Below are 16338 nucleotides of genomic sequence, written 5' to 3' on the forward strand. Positions count from 1 at the left end.
ACAATAACTAATTAACCTACTGATGCAAACACGAGGAAATCTGCAGATGCTGGAAATTCAAGCAACACACAAAATGCTGGTGGAACACAGCAGGTCAGGCAGCATCTATAGCATAGGTGTCAAACTCAAGGCCCGCGGGCCATATCCGGTCCGGCGTACAATTATATCCGGCCCGCGAGATCATTTTAGATAGATCTATTATTTTAATTATTAATGGCCTGGCGATATGAAGCCTATGATTGTAAGTTAATACCAATTATAAAAATAATGCTTGCTCAGCAGTCTTCTTCATAAGAAACGGAATTTGTGAAGTGAAACTCTTTGTAGTTATAGCAGAGACTGAGACACATGAGAACAGGCTGAAAAAACAGAGGCAATGAAAGCTGGGTTCGCTCGCGCCCAACTGATCCGGCCAACATGAAGCTGCATTTTGCCCGATCCGGCCCGTGACCTAAAATGAGTTCGACACCCCTGATCTATAGGAAGAAGTACAGTCAATGCTATGGGCCGAGACCCTTCGTCAGGACTAACTGAAGAGATAGTAAGAGATTTGAAAGTGGGAGGGGGAGGGGGAGATTCAAAATGATAGGAGACCAGAAGGGGAGGGATGAAGCTAAAAGCTGGAAAGTTGATTGGCAAAAGGGATACACAGCTGGAGAAGGGAAAGGCCTAAGGAGAAAGAAAGGGGGAGGGGAGCACCAGAGGGAGGCCATGGATAGACATTCTGATATGACTGTACATGGCCTCCTCTACTGTCAAGATGAAGCCAAATTCAGGCTGGAGGAACACCACCTTATATTCCATCTAGGTAGCCTCCAACCTGCAAAAACATTGATTTCCCCAACTTCCGTTAATACCCCCCTCCCCTTCTTACCCCATCCCTTATTTTATTATATTTTCCCTTTTTTTTCTTCTTTTCTCTTTCTCTTTTTTCTCTGTCCATCTCACAATCACTCCTTGCCTGTTCTGCATCTCCTTCTGGTGCTCCCCTCCCCCTTTCTTTTTCCATAGGCCTCCCATCCCACGATCCTTTCCCTTCTCCAGCCTTGTATCCCTTTTGCCAATCCCCTTTCCAGCGCTTAGCTTCTTCCCTCCCCCTCCTGTCTTCTCCTATCATTTTGGATTTCCCTTCCCTCTTTCAAATCTCTTACTATCTCTTCTTTCAGTTAGTTCTAATGAAGGGCCTCGGCCTGAAACGTCGACTGTACTTCTTCCTATAGATGCTGCCTGGCCTGCTGCATTCCACCATTTTGTGTGTGTTGCTTAACCTACTGAGCGGTATGTCTTTGGACTGTGAGAGAAAACACAAATTCCACGGGCAGGACATACTTATTGATTTCCAAGATGGCAGCGCGACGCAACTTGCAGCGGCTACTCCGGAGCTGATTATCTGTTATTTGTGAAGTGGGGTGCTGTGCGCAATTATAATCGATTGAAAACGGACGTGGGAGCACGGAGGAACATCGGGAAATCTCCAGGAAGACTTTCTTCGTTGCTGCTGCTGAGAGGTCCGGGACTCTGCTGGGAAGAACAGGCCTCCAGTCCTCGGGGTTGCACTGCTGAAGGCCATTGGCGGGGCCGTCTTAATACGCTCGGCAGAGGATGGAGCTCGGAGAAGCTGTGCCGGAGGGGATGGTCGTCGGCTCGGAGGTTTGACAGACTTGGAGTCCACTGCGGTCAGGTCGCTTTCGGTGTGCGCTGCGTCTGCGAGGCTGAGTCGGGCGGCACCGTGGAAGTCCATAGCGGGGGTACTCCCTTCTGCCACCGGCGTGGGATGGCGAGTCTGTTGGGACCATGGGGACTTATGGAAACTGTGTGGTGATTTCTTTTGAACTTAATAGTCCTTTAACTATTTTTACTGTGCCCATGGTCTGTTTTTTTTCAATTATGATATTGTTTTCACTGTTGTAACTATATGGTTTTGTGCAGGCCTTGTAGCTTTAGTTTTTGGTCTTGTTTGTCTGGTGGATTTGGAGCTCCTTTCCAGGGAACGTGCTAAGACGGTAGCGCGATATTAATACGCAGCAGCCTCTCCGGACTCTGAATTGGGGATTGCCAAACGTTACGTGGATTTTCTAGTGTAGTCTGTTTTGTCATACGCTTTTGTGATATCATTCTGGAGGAACGTTGTCTCGTTTTTTTTAAACTGCATTGCATTTGTGGTTTCTAAATGACAATAAACTGAATCTGAATACAAACTCCTTATAGGGGATGCTAGGACTGAACTTCCAACTCCAACACTCAGTTTTAATAGTGTTACGCTAACCGCTATGCTACCGTGGCAATGGTGGGTGAGTCTAGGACCAGAGGGCACACCCTCAGAACAAAAGGACGCCCCATTAGAACAGACATGAGTAACTTCTTTAGCCAGAGTGTGGTGAATCTGTGCAATTCATTGCCACAGACAGCTGTGGAGGCAGTCATTGAGTACATTTAAGATGGTAGGCTCTTGATTAATAAGGCTGTCAAAGGTTACACAGAGAAGGCAGAAGAATGTGTTCAGAGGGAAAATAACTCGGCCACAATTGAATGGTGGAACAGACTCAATGGGCCAAATGGTCTAATTCTACCCCCATGTCATATGGTTTTACAAATATACACAAGAAAACACAAGACATACAAAATGAGATCCCATGCCCACAATGAATTACCAATAAGCCGATCACCAGGCTGGCATGGTACGCCAAGTCCTCAATGACCTCCGTCCTTCGATTAGTACCAATTCGCAGTGAGCGACTATGCACCTCCTCCGGGAGGACAGTTAGAATCTCCAGCAAGAATGGTAGAGCAGATTCATCATTGCCATACCTGGGGCAGACAGCACATGGAGTGAGATTAATCACCCAAAAATAACACATGACATCCTAATCCAGTAAGATTAAACTTGGAAGCGAATTTGAATCTGCCTGAAGCATTAGAGGCGTCCTGTTTCGAGAACTGGATTTGAATCTACCACTAAGCTAAATGTTTCCCCCACTGCCAGCCTCTAGTCCCTTCACAAAGAACACTCATACAAATTTCTCTGTTCCCTTCCTAGTGGTCACAGTTCCATAAACCAACAGTAACATGGAGACAAACAAGAGCAAGAGGAAGTACTGGAAATACTTAGGTCTCTTGCTAATACTTGAGAGCTCCAAGATGCTGCTTGGGACTGTAGATATCCCTCTGAATCTCCTCCATTTTTCTCAGGCCTTGGTGAGACGACTGGAGACATTTTCCCCTCTTAAAAAAGCATGAGGGAGAAAAGGTCTTGACTGAACTTCCATTTTCTGCCCAGGAACTTACAAGAATGGAAATAAAAATATCACAATTTCCTATGGGGTAAAAATATCAAGATTAGGGGAAAAGAATGCTGGGGTACTTTAGGGATGCCTTACTCTATCTAAATCACCACTGGTTAACAGGACAATATGCTGAGTGTTAAAAGCTGACATACTTGGCTTTCAGAACATGAAATATCCTACATCTTGACCATCTTCAGTGACACCTAAATGGACAGTAGTTGAGACTCAGTCGGTACCAGTAAACTGAGCAATTAATAGATCCAGATAAAGTTCCTTCCTCATACATCTCAGATGCCCAACATGAGGAAATATAATGAAACACTAGCAACCAGCAGAAGGCATGTCACCAATATACTCAGTGGCCACCAAATAAACTGTCTACTGACTGTATATCCGTAGCCCATCAACTTGTGTGTTTAGAGATGTTTCTTTACACATTGTAATGCTTTGTGATTTGAGTTACTGTCACCTTCCTGTCAGCTTGAACCAATCTGGATATTTTCCTCTGACTGCTCTCATTAACAAGGTATTTTCACCCACAGAACTACGGCTCACTGGACATTTTTCTGCTTCTTGCTCCATTCTCTCTAAACTTTATAGAGACTTGTGTGTGAAAATCCCAGGAGATCAACAATTTCTGAGATACTCAAACTACTGCCTGGTACCAACAATCATTCTACACTCAAGGTCACTTAGATAACATTTCTTTCCTATTCTGATGTTTGGTCTGACAACAACTGAACCACTTAACCATGCCTGTATACTTTTTCGCTCTGAGTTGCTGCCACGATTGGCTGATTAGGTATTTGCATTAATGAGGTATACAGGTTTTCTAATAAAGTGGCCTCTGAGTGTAAAGGCAATACTCACTTCTCAATTAGTGTCTGGACACAGCTCTTCCACGATGTCATCTGTATGGCAAGGTCTGCAACAGCGAGAGCCAGCTATGATCCAAAGCAGAAAGAAAATGTGAGGAACTACCGTTATGAAAACAGCACGAGAGTAATTTTGGGGTTAATTGATAGCGGACTTTTGCTGCACTATCAAGGCAGCACAAGGTCGTGAGTAACCCACTCTTAGAGGTGTGTTTAAATGTCACTGGGACAAATACTGCAGCTTATAATAACTGAGCAGAAAACAACTGTGAAATTCTATAGCTTTGGACCTCTTCTCAAATAGAAGTAGTCTTAAGATAACTCAATTTTTAAAGTAAAGGTTAATAGGTTCTTGATTAGTAAGCATGTCAAAGGTTATGGAGTGAAGGCACAAAAACAGGGTTGATAGGGATAATATATCTACCGTGGTTGAAAGGTGGAACAGACTGGATGGACCAAATGGCTTAATTCTGCTCCTCTGGTTTATAGTGTCCTTCCCATTCTAATGCACGGGAACAAATCCCTTTAATCAGTCAGTCTCAAGATTAGAATTTAGATCCTAATTCCTGTCTTTGACTAGGTGAATTATCAGATAAGGTTAAGAACTGTTGTCTACCCTACACCAGCCTCAACTGCATCAGAACCCAAAGTGGAAAGGAAGCACTTTTTCTCAAATTTTGTGGAAACTGTGATATGCAGTCAGGGGCATGGAAAATGGAGAGGAAGTTATGACCACCAATGGTCAGTGCAATCTTTAACCACAAGCCTAGTGACAAAAACTAGAAATTGCATAAAGGGAAAAAAAGGCCATGTGACCCATGAGGTTCATGCTCTAGTCGAGATTAACCACATTTTAACATCCAACTCCTTCAGCACGACTTCTATTCTTCTTGCCCATGTCCAGGAGTGGCGCAGTACTATAACAGTTACAGCAGCAGAACCTGGGTTCAATTGCACCACTACTTGGAATGAGCTTGTATAACCATATAACAATTACAGCACGGAAACAGACCATCTCGGCCCTTCTAGTCCGTGCCAAACGCTTACTCTCACCTAGTCCCACCGACCTGCACTCAGCCCATAACCCTCCATTCTTTTCCTGTCCATATACCAATCCAAATTTTTTTTTTTTTTTAAATGACAAAATCGAACCTGCCTCTACCACTTCTACCGGAAGCTCGTTCCACACAGCTACCACTCTGAGTAAAGAAGTTCCCCCTCGTGTTACCCCTAAACGTTTGCCCCTTAACTCTCAATGGAAAAAGCCTATCCACGTCAAGCAGCGTCGAGCGGGCAGTGGAGTCCGTGGGAGCAGAGTCCTGGGCTTTGGCTAAGGGGGAGTCCGTGGAAGCAGAGTCCTGGGCTTTGGCTAAGTGGGGAGTCCGTGGAAGCAGAGTCCTGGGCTTTGGCTAAGTTGGAGTCCGTGGAAGCAGAGTCCTGGGCTTTGGCTAAGGGGGAGTCCGTGGGAGCAGAGTCCTGGGCTTTGGCTAAGGGGGAGTCCGTGGAAGCAGAGTCCTGGGCTTTGGCTAAGTGGGGAGTCCGTGGGAGCAGAGTCCTGGGCTTTGGCTAAGTTGGAGTCCGTGGAAGCAGAGTCCTGGGCTTTGGCTAAGTGGGCTTCGGCTTAAGGGGACTTCGGTAAGCCTGTGTGATTGCTCGCTGAGGGGAAGAAGGTAAGGTCGCTAGGTGCTTTTTTAGAAATTCTATTAATCCAGTTCAGGTATGGGGGAGACAGTCAGAGCAGTGGTGTGCTCCGTATGCAGTATGTGGGAGGTCAGGGTCAACACAGTTGTCCCTGATGACCACACCTGCAAAAGGTGCGTCCAGCTGCAGCTCCTATCAGACCGAGTTAGGGAGTTGGAGCAGGAGCTGGATGAACTACGGATCATTCGGGAGGTGGAGGCAGAGATAGATAGGAGTTATCAGGAGGTAGTCACACCAAAAAACCAAGAAGTAGGCAGATGGGTGACGGTCCAGAGAGGCAGGGGGAGCAGGCAGAGAGAGCAGAGCACCCCTGCGGCCATTCCCATTAACAATAAGTATACCGTACTGGATACTGTTGATGGGGATGACCTACCAGGAATGAGCTGTAGTGGTCCTGCCTCTGGCACAGAGGTTGAACCCTCAACTAGAAAGGGGAGGAGGGAAGAGAAGAGAGCGATAGTTTTAGGGGACTCTATAGTTAGGGGGGCAGATAGGAGATTTTGTGGGGCAGATCGGGAGTCTCGGATGGTATGTTGCCTCCCTGGTGCCAGGGTCCGGGACATCTCAGATCGGGTGCAGGCTATTCTGGAGAGCGAGGGCATGAACCCAGATGTAGTGGTCCATGTAGGGACCAATGATGTAGGTAAGGTGAGTGAGGGGGTCCTGCTTAGAGAGTTCAGGGAGTTAGGAGTGAAGCTGAAAGGTAGGACCTCCAGGGTGACAATCTCGGGATTGCTACCTGTGCCACGTGCGAGTGAGGCGAAGAATAGAATGATTATGCACATTAATACGAGGCTGAGAGCATGGTGCAGGAAGGAAGGGTTCAGGTTTTTGGATAATTGGTCTTTGTTCCAGGGACATTGGGATCTGTTTCGAAGGGATGGTCTACATCTGAACCGGAGAGGTACTAACATTCTTGCAGGAGTATTTGCCAGTGCTGCTCGGGGGGGTTTAAACTAGATGTGCAGGAGGCAGGGATCCAGATCCAGAGGGTTGGTCAGAAGGTGCATGGGGTTAAATGTGTACAAGGTTTGGGTGATCTTGAGAAGGTCATCAAAATTCAGGGTGCAATTTGCCCGATGGAAGTTCAAGGAGCTGGGTTAGGTACAGTAGACAGTGTTTTAAGCAAAGAGAGGAGGAATGGGCTAAGAATTCTATACTTGAATGGGCGTAGTGTCAGAAATAAGACAGATGAGCTTGAAGCTCAGAAGAAAATGAGGAACTACGATATTGTTGGGATAACGGAGACATGGCTGCAAGGGGATCAGGCCTGGGAATTGAGTGTACCAGGGTATACGTGCTATCGTAGAGACAGAAATATGGGAAGAGGGGGTGGGGTGGCCCTGTTGGTGAGGAATGAGATTCAGTCCTTAGCAAGAGGTGACTTGGGAACAGGGGAAGTAGAGTCTGTGTGGATTGAGCTGAGGAACAGTAAGGGTAAAAAGACCCTAATGGGTGTTGGGTACAGGCCCCCAAACAGTAGCGTGGATATTGGGTACAAGTTGATTAGGGAGTTAACATTGGCATGTGCTAAAGGTAATGCAGTCGTTATGGGAGATTTCAACATGCAGGTGGACTGGGAGAATCAGGTAGGTGCTGGACCCCAGGATAGGGAGTTTGTGGAGTGTCTAAGGGATGTATTTTTGGAACAGCTTGTGCTTGAGCCAACCAGGAACGAGGCTATTTTGGACTTGGTGATGTGTAATGAACAGGAATTGATAAGTGATCTTGAAGTAAAGGAGCCATTAGGAAGTAGTGATCATAACATGATAAGTTTTTATCTACAATTTGAGAGGGATAGGGGCAGATCAGAGGTGTCAGTGTTGCAATTAAATAAAGGAGACTACGGAGCCATGACGGATGAGCTGGCCAAAGTTAAATGGGCGGATGCCCTGGCAGGAAAGACAGTGGATCAGCAGTGGCAGATATTCTTGGGCATAATACAAAAGATGCAAATGCAGTTCATTCCAATGAGAAGGAAGGATTCAAAGAGGGGGAAGGGGCCACAGTGGTTGACAAAGGAAGTCAGAGATTGTATAGCATTAAAGAAAAAGAAGTATGACAGGGCTAAGATGAGTGGGAATACAGATGACTGGGAAAGTTTTAAGGAACAGCAGATCTTAACTAAAAAAGCAATACGGAGAGAAAAAATCAGGTATGAGCTCAGTCTAGCCAGGAATATAAAAGGGGATAGCAAAAGCTTTTTTAGCTATGTGAAGAGAAAGAAGATAGTTAAGAACAATGTTGGCCCCTTGAAGAATGAATTGGGAGAAATTGTTATGGGAAACAGGGAAATGGCAACAGAATTTAATGCGTACTTTAGATCTGTCTTCACCAGGGAGGACGCAAGCAATCTCCCAGATGTATGGATGGGCCAGGGTCATAAGATATCAGAGGAATTGAGACAGATTGACATTAGGAAAGAAACTGTGATGAGTAGACTGGTAGGACTGAAGGCTAATAAATCCCCGGGTCCAGATGGTCTGCATCTGAGGGTTCTAAAAGAGGTGGCTCAGGAAATTGCGGATGTATTGGTAATCATTTTCCAATGTTCCTTAGATTCAGGATCAGTTCCTGAAGATTGGAGAGTGGCTAATGTTGTCCCACTTTTCAAGAAGGGAGGGAAGGAGAAAACGGAGAACTATCGCCCTGTTAGCCTAACGTCAGTCGTGGGGAAGATGCTTGAGTCCATTATTAAGGACGAAATAGTGGCACATCTAGATGGCAGAAATAGGATTAGGCCGAGCCAGCATGGATTTACCAAGGGCAAATCATGCTTGACTAATCTGTTGGAGTTTTTTGAGGGTGTAACAAGGATGTTAGACGAGGGTAAGCCAGTAGATGTTGTGTACCTAGATTTTCAGAAGGCATTCGATAAGGTGCCACATAGGAGATTGGTGAGTAAAATCAGAGCTCATGGCATTGGGGGCAGGGTTTCAACATGGATAGAAAACTGGTTGGCAGATAGAAAGCAAAGGGTAGCAGAGAATGGGTGTTTCTCAGACTGGCTGGAGGTGACTAGTGGGGTATCACAGGGCTCTGTATTGGGACCACAGCTCTTTACGATTTATGTCAATGATTTAGATGAGGGCATTGAAAACTATATCAGCAAGTTTGCTGACGATACTAAACTGGGTGGCAGTGTGACATGCGAAGAGGACGTTAGAAGAATACAGGGAGACTTGGATAGGCTGAGTGAGTGGGCAGATACTTGGCAGATGTCATTCAATGTGAATAAATGTGAAGTTATCCACTTTGGAAGCTGGAACAAGAGGGCAGAATATTGTCTGAACGGTGTCGAGTTAGGTAAGGGAGAAATGCAAAGAGACCTAGGAGTCCTAGTTCACCAGTCAATGAAGGTGAATGAGCAAGTGCAACAGGCAGTGAAGAGGGCAAATGGAATGTTGGCCTTTGTTACAAGGGGAATTGAATACAAGAGCAAGGATGTTCTTTTGCATTTGTACAGGGCCCTGGTGAGATCACACCTGGAATATTGTGTACAGTTTTGGTCTCCAGGTTTAAGGAAGGACACTCTGGCAATTGAGGAAGTGCAGCATAGATTCACTAGGTTGATTCCTGGGATGGCAGGGCTGTCTTATGCAGAGAGATTGGAGAGATTGGGCTTGTACACGCTGGAATTGAGGAGATTGAGAGGGGATCTGATTGAAACGTTTAAGATAATTAAAGGATTTCATAGGATTGAGGCAGGAAATATATTCCAGATGTTGGGAGAGTCCAGTACCAGAGGGCATGGATTGAGAATAAGAGGTCAGTTATTTAAAACAGAGTTGAGGAAGAGCTTCTTCTCCCAGAGAGTTGTGGAGGTGTGGAATGCACTGCCTCGGAAGACGGTGGAGGCCAATTCTCTGGATGCTTTCAAGAAGGAGCTGGATAGATATCTGATGGATAGGGGAATCAAGGGATATGGGGACAAGGCAGGGACTGGGTATTGATAGTGAATGATCAGCCATGATCTCAGAATGGCGGTGCAGACTCGAGGGGCCGAATGGTCTACTTCTGCACCTATTGTCTATTGTCAACTCTATCTATCCCCCTCATAATTTTAAATACCTCTATCAAGTCCCCCCTCAACCTTCTACGCTCCAAAGAATAAAGACCTAACTTGTTCAACCTTTCTCTGTATGTTCTCCATTGTGACTATGTTTCCTCCGGATGCTCCGGTTTCCTCCCACATTCCACAGATGTATGAGCCCTTTGGTGAAATGGTCACATGGGTGCAATTAGGCAGTGCACGCTCATTGGGCCGAAAGAGCCAGCTACAATGCTGTACTTCTAGGCGTAAAATATAAATATAAAAATCAACATCCCTTAGACGTATACAGCTCCCTGGGGAAAATTACCTGTGAATTCTTTACTGCCTGTTTTAGTTTGAATATTTATGATCTCAAATTTTAGGGTAAACAGAAGCCAAATCCAGTTGGTGTAGGTGATGAGAAGTGGGAAGCAGTGTCCGATTGTGTCACTTCAAGGGGCAGTACAGGAGCTTGAGCTGCTGCCTCACAGTTCTGCAGGCTATGGGGCTACCTCTCCCTGTGTTCAATCCACATCATAAAGACGTGCTAGATGGAGGGTTAATTGGCCACTGCAAATTGCCTGAGTGTGGGTCAGTAGCAAGGGTTGAAGGACATGTGGGAGAAAGAAAAAAAACCAGGAAACAGTTGGGAGATTGATGGAATTGCTCTCACAGCAATCATAAAAGGATACTTGGACTGTGAACACACTTATAAGGAGCACTGCCACAAGAAAAACAGATTTCAAAGACCCCCATCAATCAGGCCGTGCTCACTTCTATCATCAAGGAGGTAGTACAGGAGCCTTAGGTACCACACCACCACCAGGTTCAGGAACAGTTAATACCTTACAACCATTAGGTTTCTGAACTGTAATGGACCTCCACTCTAATCTGACTCCACAGGCTACAGACTCACTTTCAAGGACTCTACAACTCATATTCTCAGTATTATTTAATTTTTTTTTTAAATCTGCACAATTTGTCTTGTTTTGGATAAGTTTTGTTCCAAGATTTTCATAAATTCTACTGCATTCCTTTATTTTCCTGTAAATTTCAGGAAAATAAAAAAAACTCAAGGTAGTATAGTATATATGTGTGCGTGATAGTGCGCGCGTGCGTGATAGTGCGCGTGCGTGATAGTGCGCGTGCGTGATAGTGCGCGTGCGTGATAGTGCGCGTGCGTGATAGTGCGCGTGCGTGATAGTGCGCGTGCGTGATAGTGCGCGTGCGTGATAGTGCGCGTGCGTGATAGTGCGCGTGCGTGATAGTGCGCGTGCGTGATAGTGCGCGTGCGTGATAGTGCGCGTGCGTGATAGTGCGCGTGCGTGATAGTGCGCGTGCGTGATAGTGCGCGTGCGTGATAGTGCGCGTGCGTGATAGTGCGCGTGCGTGATAGTGCGCGTGCGTGATAGTGCGCGTGCGTGATAGTGCGCGTGTGTGATAGTGCGTGTGTGTGATAGTGCGTGTGTGTGATAGTGCGTGTGTGTGATAGTGCGTGTGTGTGTGATAGTGTGTGTGTGTGTGATAGTGTGTGTGTGTGTGATAGTGTGTGTGTGTGTGATAGTGTGTGTGTGTGTGATAGTGTGTGTGTGTGATAGTGTGTGTGTGTGATAGTGTGTGTGTGTGATAGTGTGTGTGTGTGATAGTGTGTGTGTGTGATAGTGTGTGTATATATACACACACACACACACACACACACACACATACGTACACACACTTCAATAATAAATTTAGTTTGACTTTAATCAGCCACTTATTCACTGCTGTAAGGAATTATAAAACATGCAATTCAAGGATTACCACAAATATTCAGGCACATGAACAGAACAAGTGCAGTGCCAAGTTGCAGAGTCCTAAAGTATGCTTAAAAAATGGGAGGGCAAGATCATTGGACAAGGCAGCAAAATATAGTTCAGTATAGCAAAAGCTGCTTTCAGCATTCTCTGAAGGAACTCAGCAGGCCAGGCATCATCTATGGAAATGAATAAGCAGTTTCAGGTCAAAACACTGAGAGTTTATTAATTTCCCTAGATAAAGCCTGACCTGCTGAGCACCTCCAGTATTTTGTAAATGTTGCTTTGGAGTTCAGCATCTGCAGACTTCCTCAAATGCATGGTTTCAGCATTTTTTTGTTTTTAAGTGGAATACTACGTTTAGGGTGGCTGGGTGGAGATGTGTCACTAACAAAAGAGGCATAAGGCACTTCTTGCAAGGTCTTAGCCTACAAGATGCAGCATCTGCTTAGCCCACACCCCCCCCCCCCCAAAATCCCCAATCAGGGTTACATGAAACCATGGGAGCAAGTGGTGGATGGCTGAACGAGCAGCTGGTATACATCACAAATTCTGGTTCTTTGAAGAGTTAGTAATGGCTGGGGTCACCTGTCTTGTAAAGACACTGTCCAGAAGGCTGCAATGGCAAACCACTTCTGCAGAAAAATTTGCCAGGGACAGTAATGGTCGTAAGACCATGATTGCCCATGTCATACAACATGGCACATGATGATGACAACCACTATGTTTTACAATTTATAGGAGAGATGAAATGTGAAGTGATAAAGTGTCAGCAGGAATGCAATAGGAGAATAGAATGAAAAAGGTAGGTTCCACAGTGCAAGAACAATTAAGCTCAGAGAGGATTCTGAGATTCACCAGCATGCTGTATGCTATTCAGAAATACAGACCAGTTTGGAAAGTCTCTTCAGACTACAGAGGGAATATAGATAATGACCTAATGAGATAGACTTATTGCTGGAGAGTAGCAGGTCACATTTGGTTTCCAAACCAGGGGGACAGAAAGTTAACTGGAAAAGGTTTAAATAAATTGAAGACATTTCCTGTTTAAAGTTGAGAAGTTCAGGAATGCATTAAGTAATTAAATGGCATTGGCCTATCAGTTAAGATATTAAAGAAAAAAAAACATCAGAGGGCTGGACTAACATCACAGATAAGAATTCAAATCCCACAAGGGCATTTCTGGGATTTAAATTCTGTTTGTACTCTGAAAATTGTTTTTAAAAAAAGCAAACATTGCAAGTAGAAAACACCACAAAGTTTGTTAAAACATAAAACAGTATAGCACAAATCAGACCATTCAGCCCATGATGTTGTGCTGACCTATGTACACCTATCCTACGATCAGTCTAACCCTTCCCTCGTACACAGCACATAACTCTCCATTTTCTTATATTCACTTGCCTAACAGTCTCTAAAATGTCCCTATTGTATCAAGCACCACACCTGACAGTGCATTCCACACACATACCATACGTACCTGTGTCATCTTACATTCACCTTCCATGGATGTTCTCTGGTATTGTGCTCCAAAGAAAGGAGGCCTAGCTCATTCAATCTTTCCTCATAAAACATGTTCTCTAACCCAGGTAACATTCTCTGCATACTCTAAAGCCTCCACTTCATTCCTATAAGGCAATCAGAACTTAACACAATACTCTGAGGTTTAACCTGAGCTTTAGAGTGCTGTCCTTTCAATATTGCACAGTAATCTACAACAGCTTTCTGTACTACCCACAATACCACCAAACTTCATACCATTGCAAACTCACTAACCTGTTTTTCCACTTCTGCCTCCAAGGCATTTATAAAAATCACAAGAGTGTGGGTGCCAGAAAAATTCTGTTAACACCACTAGTCACTAACTTCCAGGCTAAATATACTCCGCTTACTACTACCTTTAGCCTTCTGTGGGCAAGCCAATGCCACTCGGCCAAGTTTTCACGCTTCAGGCCTTTCTGAATGAGCTTGCTATAGGAAACCTTGTCAAGCAACTTACTACGATCATATACACCACATCTACCTTCACAATCTGCTTCATTAACTCAGTCAGGCTGGTGAGGTATAACCTGCTCCTTATAACGCCATGCTGAGTATCCCTATTAAGACTGTTTCTCCAAAAGGTCATACATCCCTTTTCTAAGAACCTTCTCCAATAGTCTGCCCACCACTGACCTAAAGCTCACTGCTCCCTGGATTACTCATACTACTTTTCTTGAACATCTGCCATCCTTAAAATCTCTGGTACTACACCTGCTGCCAAGGATGCAACAATCATCAATGTCCTAGCAATCATTTTCTTTGCTTTCTGTAGTAGCACTGGTTAAATTCCACCTGGCCCCAAGGACTTACCTATACTAATGTTTTTTTCCCCAGAGGTTCCAACACTGCCTCTTTCTTGATCTTTACATGCTCAGCACAGTGAGCTGTTCTACACTGACCTCACAGTTGTCAAAACCCGTCTACTGAATACTGAAGTGAATTATTCAAAAAGGACTCTCTCTGTTTGTGGGGACTTTTCCCTAAGCAGTCTAACACTCAGTCTAGATATTCACCTGTTGCTTATGTATGTTTTCTGTTTACAGCTATCCAGTTCATTGATGCACTTGAGAAAAAGCTAGCCACCTTATCCTGTCGAACCTTTCCGTGACTCCTCATCAAATACCCTTCACATGTCAACTCTTAAATATCTCCTGAAATGGCCTGGCTGTACAACCACTCCTTTCTCAAAGAGCAAGAGGAATGGGTAAACTATTCTGGTCTGGCCAGATCCTGAAAAAAGGATTTTTAAGTAGCACAAGCGAGCAAAGCCAAGCACAAAACATAATTTAAAAATTTATCAAAGAAAATCCAACAGTCAGATATGGGAAATAATATGATACAGGACAAGAGAAAATGGAAAGAGTGAAGATTTACAAGAATATTGCTGGGACTCGAATGAACAAGTTACAAAGAGAGAAGGCTAGTACTACTTCTTGAAGACTGTGGGGTGACCTCACACAGGTGTATAAAATCACAAAGGCACAGGCAGGGTGAATTTTTCCCAGGCCAAGGAAATCAAAATCTAGAGAAGGCACAGGTGAAAAAGACACACTGACCCCAACATCCAGCTCCTTCAAAGTTCCTACACATGATACCTGTGTGACAATGGCCTGGGACAAGTCCTTCAGGCTCTCCAGATGTGTGAGCAGTGAATCACGAAGTGACGAGTGCATCTCAGGGGGCAGCTCGTAAAATGAATACTGGATTTTCATCTTCATAGTCTGGGCAGCGAAGTAGCACGACTCGATGTCACGCTGGAGTCTCAACAGCTGGTCGGATATCTGCCATGAGAACATCTGGCCAGTAGAAGAGAAGAAACAGGAAATTGTTAAAACTGACCACAGCAGCTGAAATTTAACAGTCTTCAGAAGTTGATACGAGACATTTAATTTGTCCAATCCTTAAATTTCTTTTACTGAAATACTTTTAGACATGGAATTGGTGTTGATTTACTGTTATCATGTGCAGTGAGATAGTGAGTAGCTTTAGTTTGTGCGCCACCCAGATCATGACAAGTACCACTGTTCCCTCTAAGCCAATTCTCTTTTCTATAATGTTGATATGAAGAGCAGCACAGTTCTCAGGCCGGGTAAGAATTTACAGCAAATTCATTTATTTAATTAACTTCCACTATCTGGAAAGCTGGTGGGGAAAAAAACTACACTTCAACATAATAAACCACCTTTGGTATATGTCACCTGTCTCGTCCCTCAATACATCATCTTCAGGGACCGCTGTGAAAACAAGCATTTTGCCAAAATTCTGAGAGATATAAACAATGAACACAATCAATTCTGGAAGGTGACAGGGGCTGAAGTTCATCAGCCAGGACAGAAATGACAAGGGAGCCCTGTGCTTTATTCTGGTTCTTGTATCAATTTTCAATAAAGAGAAAAACTGCAATGTTGCCACAAAAGGTAAATTCACCAAAGTTATGGACACTACTGGTTTTGATATTAAAATATATCTTGGTAAGCATCATTGGCGCCACACTCGTGATTAGTCAGTGCTGTCTAATTGATCAGATCTCACCGGCTGTTCAAATGGACAGTTTTGGGTTTCAGACCCTAATTTTCTTGAGGTAAAATAAGTACAACAATGAAGCGTGGAGAGCTGGAACTGCGCTTAATGTTAATTCAAGTCTGTAAAGATACATTTCTTCTCTTAGACCACAGACCAACACTGGGCTGCAACACAGATCTACATTGTATATTGAACTCACCGACTTTTGGAATTCACCCAGCCAGGCTGAAGCTCTCTCTTTACCCTGTGGATCTGGATGATGGTATAAAGCTTGAACAGCTTGATAGACAGAATCTAAACTGACCTCCCCCTCCATTCTGTGATCTGGAAGTCAATGTCAACAGATGGATAAATTATTAAACAAGCTTGCAACTCAAACGGTGTTTTCTTCGGGCACGTTACATCCCACTGTGCACAGCATCCTTCTTTGCCCTTGTATGTACTGATCAAGCCTGCTAGCCAGTCTCCATCAGTTGAAGAATAGCTGTGATAGATTGATTCAGCCTCAGCACAGCAGTGGCTACTCATCAATGATGAACTCGGCCATTAGGTACTTGTGACTGTTTAGGTATTTGTGAGTCACACAT

The 16338-nt window shown here is 44.5% G+C and overlaps 1 protein-coding gene across 1 annotated transcript in view; it reads right to left on the reverse strand.

The window, feature by feature from the left end:
• The window catches only part of LOC132387412 (transportin-3-like), a 33062-nt gene that overhangs the window by 6526 nt on the left and 10198 nt on the right, over positions 1–16338 (reverse strand). Inside the window, exons 2-5 of the mRNA XM_059959771.1 lie at positions 15951–16075; positions 14824–15024; positions 4155–4228; positions 2652–2808 (exon numbers count right to left, since the gene is read on the reverse strand). Coding sequence (XP_059815754.1) covers positions 2652–2808; positions 4155–4228; positions 14824–15024; positions 15951–16067 — 549 coding nt within the window. The 5' untranslated portion in view covers positions 16068–16075. The remainder of the gene's footprint in view (positions 1–2651; positions 2809–4154; positions 4229–14823; positions 15025–15950; positions 16076–16338) is intronic.

The sequence above is a fragment of the Hypanus sabinus genome, unplaced genomic scaffold, assembly GCF_030144855.1.
Source record: "Hypanus sabinus isolate sHypSab1 unplaced genomic scaffold, sHypSab1.hap1 scaffold_1834, whole genome shotgun sequence".
NCBI classification, from domain to species: domain Eukaryota; kingdom Metazoa; phylum Chordata; class Chondrichthyes; order Myliobatiformes; family Dasyatidae; genus Hypanus; species Hypanus sabinus.